At 45.9% G+C, this 13006-nt stretch overlaps 1 protein-coding gene and 1 long non-coding RNA gene across 21 annotated transcripts in view; one reads left to right on the top strand and one right to left on the bottom strand.

The window, feature by feature from the left end:
• Positions 1–13006, top strand: part of ILDR1 (immunoglobulin like domain containing receptor 1) — an 86534-nt gene that overhangs the window by 68995 nt on the left and 4533 nt on the right. For 9 of the 19 annotated variants that reach the window (XM_055260705.2, XM_063630159.1, XM_063630158.1 and 6 more), the window contains 4 exons: positions 3029–3148; positions 3435–3581; positions 10565–10696; positions 10910–12840. In XM_055260705.2, coding sequence (XP_055116680.2) covers positions 3029–3148; positions 3435–3581; positions 10565–10696; positions 10910–12039 — 1529 coding nt within the window. In that variant the 3' untranslated portion in view covers positions 12040–12840. Of the gene's footprint in view, positions 1–3028; positions 3149–3434; positions 3582–10564; positions 10697–10909; positions 12841–13006 lie in introns of those variants that run through there. The other 10 variants (XM_055260714.2, XM_063630163.1, XM_055260713.2 and 7 more) reach the window with 4 other exon arrangements.
• The window catches only part of LOC134735413 (uncharacterized), a 57112-nt gene continuing 47585 nt past the window's right edge, over positions 3480–13006 (bottom strand). For both annotated transcript variants that reach the window (XR_010118475.1, XR_010118474.1), the window contains exon 5: positions 3480–3572. This is a non-coding gene — a long non-coding RNA (uncharacterized lncRNA). The remainder of the gene's footprint in view (positions 3573–13006) is intronic.

The raw sequence follows: 13006 nt of genomic DNA, 5'->3' as shown, positions 1-13006 counted from the left end.
CAGGGCCTACTGAAACCCCAGGTCCCTGAGTTTCCCTCCGGCTATTCCTATTGTTCATATGGAAGGAAATAGGGTCCTCTGAGCAGATGACCACCTTGAGACCACTGTCCTCCACTGATAGAGGAAAGAACACTGGGCTTGGACTGAAAAGCCCCAAGTGAGAGTCCTAGTGCTTCCTCTCACTAGCTCAGTGACCAGTGATCAGTTATTTTCTTTGGCTTCTGTTTCTTCATCTGAACGACGGGCATCATGGTATCTTCCTCCCTACTCCAAAGTGAATATCTAGCGCGATACGTGAGAGCTGTGTCTAAAGCCTATCCTCTGTGCCCAGTGCAGGGAGTAGTGGTGAGAGCCCTGACTCTGGAGTCAGCTGCGGGTATGCATCCCTATTCTGCATTTATAGGGTATATGAACCTGGGCAAGCCTCTCCAATTTTTTCAGCCTCAATTTCTATAAAATGGGACTTGCCATAGTACCTAGCTCACAGAGATTTGTGGGGACTAAGGTAATATGTATAAAGCATTTAGCAAACAGGAAGTGGGCAGTAAGCATTAGTTATCACTCCGTATACTTTTGGATGAATGGCTTAGCTTAGATCCTCATATTTCTATTGTATAATCCACAGTTGCTACCATAGATCAGCATAGACTTCAGAGCCTATTTCAATGGGCTTTATGTGCTGTGTTAAATATTTGTGAGTTAAAAGGGGAAAAAGGGAAGAATACACCCAGTGGGCCACTCATGGTGGCCATAGCTACAATATCAAGGAATCAGTGAATATTCTGACTGTTTAAAGGTAGGTCACTTAACGGGAACCAGTTTAATAATTGCTTTCAGTTTTGTCTATAACACTTAAGTCTGATTTTTTGTTTTTTACATTCGGCATCTGATTTCCCCAAGCCAGCCCTCAGTTTTAGGGTACATCTGTCCTTCTTTTCTAGTCTTCAGGGGCCTCTTCAAAGATCCAAGGTGGTTCTGCCTTTTCCAAAGCCAGCAGAATTTGTTCTTATCTGACCTCAAAGTTTCAAGCCTCTTTAATTAGCAAATTACCTGAACAGTTTCTGAAGGATGGAAATCCCCATAGTAGCTAGTCCTTGCTCTCATTTTTTTTTTCTAAAAACATGAAGGTAAATACCTTCCACTACTCCCACTCCCAGCCACCTTTGGCTCAAACCCTGCTTCATTCTTACTCCCACAGGAATACATTAGTATTCCCCTCTGTTTCTATTTCTGTCTCCAGGCTTGTTGGGACTTCCTGAAGCCCTTGTTTTCTGACACTTTTTTGCCTATGCCTGCATCATTTGAGATGACCCTGTCAAATCAGTCCTTAGATCCTTTAAAATATTAATATATCTGAAAACTCTTCTTACTCTGACATCCCTAAAATACTCTTTATGTCACCAATAAAAATTAGAGCAGATTTACAATACACATCATGCCCTGAGGAGGAGTTTTTTAAAAGCACTTTCATCATTTTTCCAAGTCTGGGGTAAGCTTATTTCTGGGAAAGGTAGTGGGTTTGGAAAATAGTGGGTAGGAAAAAATTGTAGATATTGACGTAGAAAGAAAAGGAAACAGAAGTCAAAGTTAGGTCCACTGGTGCGTGACCTTGCATTTTTGTTTCATTTCCTCAATAAACATTTCTTGACAAACAGATAATAAAGAATTGCAGATATTACCACCAACTTAGCAGGAGCAAGTCTGTAATGCTAAGGTTGCTTGGAACTTACTGTGGGTGGGGGAGCTGGAACTGCCGCTGCACTTCACACGGAGGCTGCCCTGATGCCTTTGACTGGATTTTAAACCCTTTCAGGACAGAAGAGGGTCTTGTTTCTCTTTACATCTCCTCGGTGCCTGATATAATGCTGGACCCACAAAAGGGCTTTAGTGAATATTTATTGACTTTGCTAAACTTGAACATAAATATTAACCATTCATTTTAAATTCCTTGTAGATGCTGGGTATTAGACATTTGTCAGATAGATAGATTGCAAAAATTTTCTCGTATTCTGTAGGTTGTCTGTCCACCCTGATGATCTTATAAGTGGAAGCTGGATGACGAGAATGCATGGACACATGGGGGGAACAATACACACTGAGGCCTGTTGGAGGGTGCGGGGATGTAGGAGGGAGAGCGTCAGGAAGAACAGCTAATGGATGCTGGGCTTAATACCTAGGTGATGGGATGATCTGTGCAGCAAACCACCATGGCACATGTTTACCTACGTAACAAACCTGCACATATACCCCTGACCTTAAAATTAAAAAAAACAATGAATGTACAGCAAATATATATTTAAACCATTCATCTATCCTAATAGAGGTACACAAAAAACCTGAGTGCCCACTAGAACTGAAACTCTTCTTGAGTTACATTTACTCTTAAAATACTGGCATTTTATCTTTATTCAAGTTCATCTCATACCTGTCCTTCAGGATCCAGAGATAACTGCTCATTTTAGGCTGATAAGAGACCCAGAATGTGGAGTTTTTCCACCCAATTTAGAGAAGACAGGAAAGCTTGGTGGTTAAGAGTACCAGCTTTGAGGCAGAGAGATGTGGGCTTGAACCTACCTCTGATGAGCATTGTCTGTATGTTATTAGGCCAGTTCCTTTGAGTCTTGATTTTCCTCATCTGAAATGCAGCTAAATAATCATTTCCACTGTACCAGTTAGGATTAGGTTTGATTGCGAGTAAGTAAAAGCCCCATATACTGGCAACTTAAACAGTATTTTATTTTTAACTTTTTTTTGAGATAGGGTCTCACTGTGTTGCCCAGGCTGGAGTGCATTAGCACACTCATAGCTCACTGCAGCTTCAACTTCCTAGGCTCAAGTGATCCTCCCACCTCGGTCTCCAGAGAAGCTGGGACTATAGGCGCATGCCACCATGCCTGGATAATTTTTTTATTATTATTTTTTATAAATACAAGGTCTTGCCATGCTGCCCAGGTCTTGAGGCTGTCATGGGTTAGAAACCAGTGCTCTCTCCTCTGACACTGGCACTTTCTCCCTCCTTACTGTGTAGGAGCAGATCTTGTGATTAATGAAGTGATGTGGTGGGACCATGGAGTGTATTACTGCACCATTGAGGCTCCAGGGGACACATCAGGAGACCCCGATAAGGAAGTAAAGCTCATCGTCCTGCGTAAGTGCTACTAGAGCTTTCTATTCAGTCACCCTCACTGCCGTAACACTTTTACTCACAGGAAAAAACAAAAACAGAAATAAGCAAGCCTAAGTTCTTGTCATTGGATTATCAACCTCTGAAGTTCCCTTATCAAAGCTAAACTTTTACTTTTTTGCTGGTATATTGCTCAACTTTAACCTGTAGGTGAAGAGCTGTGTTTATGAGACCTCTAGGATATCAGAACTGGAAGTATTCCCTCCCCCTGAATATTTAGTTCAACCCCTGCTTGGCTTCTCCCCTGCAGACTGGCTGACAGTGATCTTCATCATCCTGGGAGCCCTCCTCCTCCTGCTGCTGATTGGAGTGTGCTGGTGCCAGTGCTGTCCTCAGTATTGCTGCTGCTACATCCGCTGTCCCTGCTGTCCCGCCCGCTGCTGCTGTCCTGAGGAAGGTGAGAGGGGACAGACAAGCAGTGGAATGGAGTGGATTAGGGACCAGGACCTCAAGCAGATCAGCTTCAAGTGCCAGGTCAAAGGTTCTTCCAGGTTCTCCTCCATGCCCTTCTCCCATCATAGGGACAGAGGACATTAGCCTCAGCCCTGAAAATGATGCTTGGGGAGGCTAGGTAGCCACATAGAAGGACATTTGCCTGTCCACTTCTCAGGCTGCCTAAAGCATCTCTCAGATAGCTCTGCCTACTGATGGCATTTTCTCAGCAGCCCTGATGTGCCTGTGCTTCAATCTTCATTCCTAGCACTGATCTCATTTGGACATAAGGTGGGCTGGAGCAAGTGGTTTAAATAAGCCAGTAAGAGAGAAGGCCACTTGTAAAGGAAAACGAAACTGTTTTTTCCTATTCTCACATGCCACTCGATACTTCTGACACCAAGTGTGTGTGTTTTCCCCACACAAAAAGGAATTCTTCAGCGCACACCAACTGAATGTCCTATAATTTAACTCAATTCTGATGCTATTTACCTGGAAATAGCACCAGACCCCACAGGTGGAAGGCTTAGTCCCACAAGACCGCCCCCTACTTCAGATGCTAATTGCGGTTGCAACTAGTAGGTTGTCACCTGTGCTTCTGAGCAAATGGCTATAAATTGGGAGTTACAATGACCCTTTCCTCGAGTTCAATTAACTTGCTAGAGCAGTTCACAGAATTTAAGGAAACAGTTTACTTATGTTTACCCACTTATTACAAAGAATATTTAAAAGAATACAATTGAACAGCCAAATGAAGAGATGTATAGAGCAAGGTATGTGGGACCGGGAAGGGGCTTCCATGTCCTCTCCAGGTGTGCCACTGTCCCAGTACCTCCATCTTCAGCAACCAGGAAGCTCCTTGAACCTAGTCCCTTTGGGTTTTTATGGAGACTTCATTAATAGGCATGATTTATTAAGTCATTGGCTACCGGTGATCAAGTCAACCTTCAGCCACTCTCCCCTCTCTAGAGGTCAGGAGGTAGGGATGATTTCTGTTTCTTCTTTTTTTTTTTTTTCCGCCTTAATTTTTGGCTGCCACCTCCAGGTTTTCTGACTCAACCTGTCCGGGGTAGGACCTGAGAATTTTTATTTCTCTAGCAATCAAAATGAGTGACTGAGGCATAAGTCTCAGATCATTGAGGTTTATTGAGCTAGCTTGAGGGCATACCCAGGGAAAAAACATAAGTCACAGATGCATCTGTGGCTGTTTTTTTTTTCAAAGAGGTTCCCAGGAGGTTTAGTATTTATACATTTTCCTTAAGAAGTGGGGGGCAGCAATGAAACAAATGATTATATACTTGTGAAACTTTAGTTAGTGCCCAGCAAATCTATATTTTACATAAGATAAGGTGAATATTAGAAAAGGGGAAAAGAAGAATTAGACCTTATCTTGTCTTTGTTCTGTAGCTGGGAAGATAAACTAGTAATTGACATTATCCACGTGGAGTCTTTTGAAAGGGCTGGTCACTGTGAGAGGGGATATAATGAGGTGAGTCTGACCTCCCATCCCGTCATGGCCATGAACTTAGCTTCCAAGGTTTCTCTGGGGTCCCCTTGGCCGAGAGGGGGTCTGTTAGTCATTTGGTGGCTTAGAACTTTATTTGTATTTCTTATCTCAAAAGTTCCCAGGTGATGTGCTGCTGCTGATAGAGGGGCCACACTTTGAGAATCCTTGAGTTAGGGCAAGGGAAGAGGGAGCAGATGATCTTGCTTTCAATGTGATCTTCCTTTGGACTAACATCTGATCCTTTAAAACAGAACTGTAACAGAATTATGCCCTAAAAAATGTTGGCTACAGAATACACGGTAAAGGGAAAATAATACAAAATTATTCTATAAAGTTATTTTCTTGGTCAAATAGATGGAATAGCACCAACTGCTTTAAATAAAAGGTTTTTAATTTTTTTTTTGGCTTTTGTTTTCAATAACATTTCCTCTTTCTAATGATCTAAATAAAGTACTATATTGTAGGAAATTTGAGAAATTCAGGAAAATGTAATGACTCATCTGAGTACCCAGAGATAACCACCTTTATCAGTTTGATCCATTTGAAAGGAAATTTTTTAAGGGAAAAATAATGAATGACCTATTAAGATAGAAACAAAACCTGATCTACAATGTGAAGAAAGTCGGTGGCCTGAGTCTGGTTTCAGGCCTGTGCTCCGAGGTTGCTGTCTTATAGGAAAAGAGAACTAACTTTTATTGGATGTCTGATGTGTAGTCCCCTTGCATACATTTCCTCACTGAATCCTCACAACCACCCTAGAAGGCAGAAGTCATCCCTGTTTAACAGATGGGAGACCAAAGGTCAGAAAAGCCCCACAGCTGGGAAGTAGCAGTGGCTTTGCAGAGTTGAATCCATGTTCATCTGACTTGTGAGAGTCTGCATTCCTACAGCAGAGACTGCCACAGCCTCTGTAGGTGGATCACTGTGGGATTGGCTAAGACACCATAGGAGGGGAAAAGTCGCAGAGGATGCAACATTGAACTGTGGGGCCCCCTACCTTTCAGGGATCTTAGGGAGGAGGCCATGGAGAAGTCACTGTCACTGGAGTAATAATATGCAGGATGAGATAAGAAAAACCCACCCAAGATGCCTGCTTAGACTCCCTAGGTTCGTGGGGCTCTAAAAGCAGGCAAGACTGGGGGCAAAGCTAACACAAATGATAAGTGCACCCCTTATTAGTAAACTAATAAATGGAGGTTCTGTGGGAGAGTTGTTTCTCCTGAGGAATTAGGTTCATTTTAAAAAACTAGTAAAATCAAGAAATGTGGACTACAAAGATCTCTAAACTTGGGCCGATGAGGTCACTTTCAAAGTGAGTCACTGGGGCAGACTGTCCTGAGAAGTTTGTTGACAAGAAGAATTGCATGGAAGGGCATGAGTTATTAAAGAAAGCTCTTCGGTTAGAGGAGTAAGGAGTTATTGTTGGTGTTTGTAGAATAAGGTAATCCTAAGCATGTTTATAAGCAAAGAACCAAGGTTAATATCAAATAAGTAAAGTGAAGCATTAAAAAGTGAGGTGGTCACTGATGAGTGATGAAGCTGGTAGGAGCGGCTTCAGCCCTACAAGGAAATAACTGGCCTTAGAAAGGGAGTGGAAGGGAAAGGGAAGCAGCCTGGCCTCTGAAGACAGAAAGGAAGTCATTAAAATGTGGAGGATGATTAAGATGTAAGGGAGGAAGCTGAGGGAGCTCACATCTGCCTGACTCGATTTCAGCAAATCAAAATTCTAGATGCAGAAGGAAGCTTCAAGAAACATATCAGTGATTCTTGAACTTCTTTGATCACATCCCACCTCCCCAACCTGCTCCCACTTTCTAGTGAGTTAAAAAAGGATTAGAGAGGAGAAAAATGAAAATAAGACCAAATTTTAGTAACCCTTGATAGTTAACCTAATAGTGGTAAACAGCCCTCGGTAGGACTTAAAGATAGACATTTTTGAAATGGAAACGTATTTTTTCCCTAAGAACTGGAGAAACGGCTTTCATCCCTAGAGCAGTTACTGGCCCTCCTTACTGGAGAACCTCCAGGCATGCCCAGCAGTAGGCCACAGCCACAATGAGACTCTCTGATCTCTCCTGCCCCAGCTCCTTCCGCCTCACAGCTGAGGGAAGTGAAGTCGAGGGAGATTTTTCCACAATTACTGTGTTAAAGCCTGTTAGCAGTGGGCCCTGGACTAAACCTAGGTTTCTTGGCTCTATGTTCAGGGCTGGTTCCTCTTCATCAATAGAGATGAAGTCATCAGCAGAAAGTCCACAGGCAGGGGAAGACCTAAGAGGTGGGGAATGTTTAACCTGCTGCTATAGAGGAGGGAATGCATGTTTGAGAGGTCAAGAAGGAAAGCCCTATTGGGAGGAGGGCTATTTGAGGTCAGTTGCCTGGTTGGGACCCAGAAGCATCTGCTGGTAGTTTCCTAAAGCTAAAATGACAAGAGTTCAAAGGGGCATCGGATTCTAGGAAGCACCTGAGGATGGCCCAGAAATGACTGGTCAGTCAAATCAGGGAAGACTGGTAGTTTTGGAGAAAGCAAATAGGCTAAGTGACCATAGGTTAAAAGAAAGGCAAGGGCCAGGCATGGTGGCTCATGCCTGTAATCCCAGTACTTTGGGAGGCCAAGGCAGGTGGATTGCCTGAGGTCAGGAGTTCAAGACCAGCCTGGCCAACATGGTGAAACCCTGTCTCTATTAAAAATATAAAAATTAGCTGAGCATGGTGGTGGGCGCCTGTAATCACAGCTACTCGGGAGGCTGAGACAGAAGAATCGCTTGAACCCCAGAGGCGAAGGTTGCAGTGAGCTGAGATCGTGCCATTGCACTCCAGCCTGGGTGACAGAGCGAGACTCCATCTCAAACAAAACAAAACAAAACAAAACAAAAAACAAGGGCAAGAATGGGTTCTGTAAGAGTGGAGAGGGGATGGTAAGGAATGGTGGCCAAAGGGTTGTTGAGAATCCTCAGCAGTCAATTCCAAGTTGACTCCTACATTATTGGAACAGGGAGCTTGTTGAAAATACAAATTTTCTTGCCTTGTGTTAGACCAACTGAAGGAGAGTCCCTGGGAGTGAGACTCAGAAAGCTGTATTTTTAACAAGCTCATTAAGGGTGACTAAGGCAGATTTTACTCCACTGAGGTTAAGAGATAACTTATTGGGAGTCTTTTGCAGCTTTGTTGCCTTGTCCAGGTTTCCTACTTTTATTGCCTATCTGATTCCCCATTAGGTGAGCAACAGATACCCCTGATAGCCTAGACATCCTGTGAGGCTGTTTTCAGGGATGCGGGGGAAGGCAGGGAAGAGAAAAGCTCAAAGGCTGTGTCTTCCATCCTGTTTCATTAGTTTTAGTGCAACAAGGAAGGGTGAGACCCTGGAAAAAAGGTCTTGCAGCTAAGGGAGCAGGTGAGTTAATCTCTGGACTGTGTGAAAAAAACTCAGGGAAATGTCAGAAACACTCATGGAGGATCTGGAAGGGTTGTTAGAGAGTTATTTGTAGAGGGAGTCCCATTAGTGAAAAAATCATTTGAGGAGCAAAGAGGAAGCACAACTCTGCCTTTCTCCCTGACTGAAGGAAGCAGGAGGAGTGGCTAAATGGGAATAGGACTATCTGGAAGAGGCGAGGATTCCATTAAAGGGGTACAGTGGGTAGGGTTGTTCTCCTTGGAATCAGATGTCCCCAGGCTATGGAAGGAGAGACTAGTCTGGTGTGGATTTTGAAAGGTCTGGAGCTGAGTTAGAGACAGGCAAATTGAGGAGGTGCCTGCAGGGAAGGTTTTTTGCTTCATCACAGAAAATAAAGGAGCCTGGGGACTTGGCGGTGTGGTACACAAAGAGCGTAGGCTTGAGCGTCACACAGGTTCACACCCTGGCTCTGCCAGTCGCTAGCTGTGGGACCTTAGGCTGGGAAGGTAATCTCTCTGAGCCCAACTTCCTCACTGGATTCCCACATGAAGAGATTTTTCAGAGAACTAGTTAGCTTATGTAAGGTAAATTACATGTATAAAGCTGGGCATTCCAGTATGTATGTTGGTGGTGGCCAGTAGAGGGAGCTAGGGAGAGGCGTCTCTGCAGAGGGAGAGGGCAGCGCTGAGCCTGTGGACCTGTCTTCAGGGAGGCTCCAGGCTATCAGTTGGCATGAAGGTGTAGCTGCTGGGGGAGCTGCTGCAAGTTTGCATCTGATTTCCTACAGGCTACGCTGTGACTCACACTGAGGGGTGGAGCTCCAGACACTTCTGGGGACTCTGTTACAACCCTTCCTGTTGTGCTGGAAGTTTCATACTGGAATCACTGGGCAGCCCACTGGATGACCCCTTTGCTGCTGGCCTTGGCAAACCCTACACCCTATGTGGCTGTGTTCAGGATGCCAGCTTTCTGCCCCCTTCTACTGTGCCTGGACCTGCTGTTTTAGGAGTGGCCACAGGGCCCAGGGAAGCGAGGAGGAACTGAGAATGCCAGGCTGGGGCCTATCCTCGTTCACACTGAGGCTGGCACTTCCTGCACTTAACGTACAGGCACGCGTCCAACACGCGTGGATAGGCAGAGTCCTTAGGAAACATGAGGCACTCAGCCACAACTACCCCAAAATAGAAAAGCATGAACAAAAACAACAAAATGCTTTTGTTTTTAATTTGTACTCACTGCGGGTTGTATGCCTCAGACCAGCCCCACCTAAGGGGCTGGAGTGACATTTTTATGGATCCCTTGCACTACTTTTTTTATATGATTTTCTTTGCCATAAAAGGAAATAGTATTTCTCATCTCCCTTCCCTGCTTCCACCCCACCCCTTAGAAATTCCCCTACTTAGGGACAATCTCAATACTTAATAAGGAGAGAAGAGTAGAAAGGACCCACTGGAATCTACTTGAGCTTTTTGCATGCCCTTGCCTTCTTCCCACAAATGTTCTTCCACCCAGGGTTGGCACGCCAGCTAGAAACACTCTTCCATGCAATTGCCAAGTAATTCTTCCCATTATCTTCAGTATCATGCCCTTCCCTTTTTCTTTCACTCTGAGCAGATGCCCCCAGCCCCTGACTCACAGCCTCCTCTAAGTCCTTTGCATCTGTACCTTCTGTTTCTGGCCTTTGGCTTCTAGTTTTGTTGGCCTATGGCTCAATAATTCATTGTATGCTAGTATCCATGAATCTACCTATGGATTTTGGGTGACCTTAGGAATAGGCAAGATGATGAAATGATTTTGAGGCTAGGAAGTCAAGTTTTAAGAATATACTTTCCTGGGGTACAGAAGTTGCAGTCTTGAAGATAATTTAATTCCAGCTCCTCGCCAGGCGGACATTTAATTTACTACCCCCTTAACCCTTACTCCCATGCAAGATAGGTGAGAATGGACAAGAGAAGCTGGCCTCTTGCAAGGCCCCTAGATGGACAGAAGTGAAATGGGAGGTGTGGGGCTTGCCCTGGCTGAGGCTGCATTTCTCCTTCTTCCCCTGCAGCCCTGGCCCGCCACCACTACATGAAGCAGGCCCAGGCCCTAGGTCCTCAGATGATGGAAAAACCCCTGTACTGGGGGGCGGACAGGAGCTCCCAGGTTTCATCTTATCCAATGCACCCGCTACTGCAGCGAGGTAAACTCTTCCAGAGATTTGGGGTAGGGGAGGGCAGAGGGCAAGGGCAGGAACATGGGCTACATCAAGGCCTCTGTGACCAATGCGGCAGGCATCTTCATGATGGAGGATGAGAGGGAGTCATGCTAACCAATGTCACATTTTAATGTCCTGATTCTGAGGTGTATGTTTTGGGCCATTTGTTATATATGTCCTGTCCTTGTTTACATTCAGATTTGTCCCTGCGGTCCAGCCTCCCACAGATGCCAATGACCCAGACCACCAATCACCCTCCCCTCGCCGATGGTGTCCTGGAGTATTTGGAGAAAGAACTGCGGAACCTCAACCTGGCCCAGCCTCTGCCCCCAGACCTCAAAGCCAGATTTGGCAATCCCTGCAGCATGCTGTCCTCCCTGGGCTCTGAGGTCGTGGAACGCAGAATCATCCACCTGCCCCCACTGATCAGAGACCTGTCATCCTCAAGGAGGACCAGTGACTCCCTGCACCAGCAGTGGCTCACCCCAATTCCCTCCAGGCCCTGGGATCTGAGGGAGGGGAGAAGGCAGCACCATTACCCTGATTTCCACCAGGAGCTCAAAGACCGGGGGCCAAAGTCTTGGGCATTGGAAAGAAGGGAGTTGGACCCATCGTGGAGTGGAAGGCACCGTAGCTCTAGGCTGAATGGGTCACCCATACACTGGTCAGACAGGGACAGCCTAAGCGATGTCCCCTCGTCCAGCGAGGCACGCTGGCGGCGGAGCCACCCTCCTTTCAGGAGCCGCTGTCAGCAGTGGCCCCGCAGGCCCAGCCCCCGGGAGAGCACTCAGAGGCACGGGAGACGACGCAGGCACCGCAGCTACTCTCCTCCCCTGCCCTCCAGCCTCAGTTCCTGGAGCTCTGAAGAGGACAAGGAGAGGCAGCCCCAGAGCTGGGGGGCCCACCGCCGCCGCTCGCACTCCCCACACTGGCCCGAGGAGAAGCCGCCTAGCTACCGCTCACTGGATGTCACTCCAGGCAGGAATAGCAGGAAAAAAGGGAGTGTGGAGAGGCGCTCGGTGAGCCTGGGACATCCTGCTAAGGGTTGGGCATGGGCAGAGAGGAGCCTCCAGCCAGGCATGACCACAGCCAACACAGGCTGCCTCTCATTCCACCACAGAGGGTGCCTCCTCCCTGTTTTGCCCAAATTACACTGTGCGCTGGGTGGACTACCTCTTGTTAGAGCTAAAGAAATCAAGCGAGTGCAGAGTGCAGGGGAGAGTTCACTGCCTGTGAAGGGCCTTCTCACCGTTGCTTCAGCTGTCATCGCAGTCCTGTGGGGCAGGCCAAGCGAGGTCACAGGAGAAAATGAGGCTCAGCATGATTAAGCACCTTGCAAGCCATGAGCTAGGACTTGAATGCAGTCCGTTGTGGCTAAAGCCTCACCTCCCTTCACAGCTGCTTTGCTTTCTTTACTTAGCAACCCATTTCCATACCCCAAATTAGAACACTGGGCCTGACAGAAGATGCTTGTTAAGTCAGCATGCAAGGCCCTGGTATATATGAGGTTGGGACCCTCTGAGACATCCCCTGGAAAGGACCATTAAACTGATTTTTAAAACCCTGATATTCCATATATGGGCCAAAACATTAAGATTCTGTGAATAGGCAAGATGCCAATGGGTGCCAGACATAGTTAAAAGGGGAACACAGAAGGAAGTAGGCCTTTAGGGCCCCTAGATGCAGATCTTTTGTATTTTTTTAAAGAAGTGGCTTTAAAAATTATTTGGGGCTGGGCGTGGTGGCTCACGCCTGTAATCCCAGAACTTTGGGAGGCCAAGGCAGGTGAATCACCTGAGGTCAGGAGTTCAAGACCAGCCTGGCCAACATGGTGAAACCGTGTCTCTACTAAAAATACAAAAAATTAGCTAGGTGTGGTGGCGGGTGCCTGTAATCCCAGCTACTCAGGAGGCTGAGGCAAGAGAATCACTTGAATCTGAGAAGAGGAGGTTGCAGTGAGCTGAGATCGTGCCATTGCACTCCAGCCTGGGTGATAAGAGCAAAACTCTGTCTCAAAAAAAAAAAAAAATTATAATTAATACATCCAAATGACAGCATTCCTTTAATGTTGCCACTTTGCAAAGATATGTTGCCATTGCTCAAAAACATTAATAAACTGCCTCAGAGCCAACTTACAGGCTACCCATGAAGACCTTTTCTCTATTTGACCAAAATCCTTTTCTCTTTTGCTTCTGTTGAGATAGTCAAAGTTATATACAGTAACTCTGAAATAAGTTCCAGGAGCAGAGAGATATTATAAAAGAAGAAATGTAGTCTGTCACAGGCTTTGAAGGA

The sequence above is a fragment of the Symphalangus syndactylus genome, chromosome 21 (genome assembly GCF_028878055.3).
Source record: "Symphalangus syndactylus isolate Jambi chromosome 21, NHGRI_mSymSyn1-v2.1_pri, whole genome shotgun sequence".
NCBI classification, from domain to species: domain Eukaryota; kingdom Metazoa; phylum Chordata; class Mammalia; order Primates; family Hylobatidae; genus Symphalangus; species Symphalangus syndactylus.
This window is presented reverse-complemented; position numbering and strand designations above follow the sequence as displayed.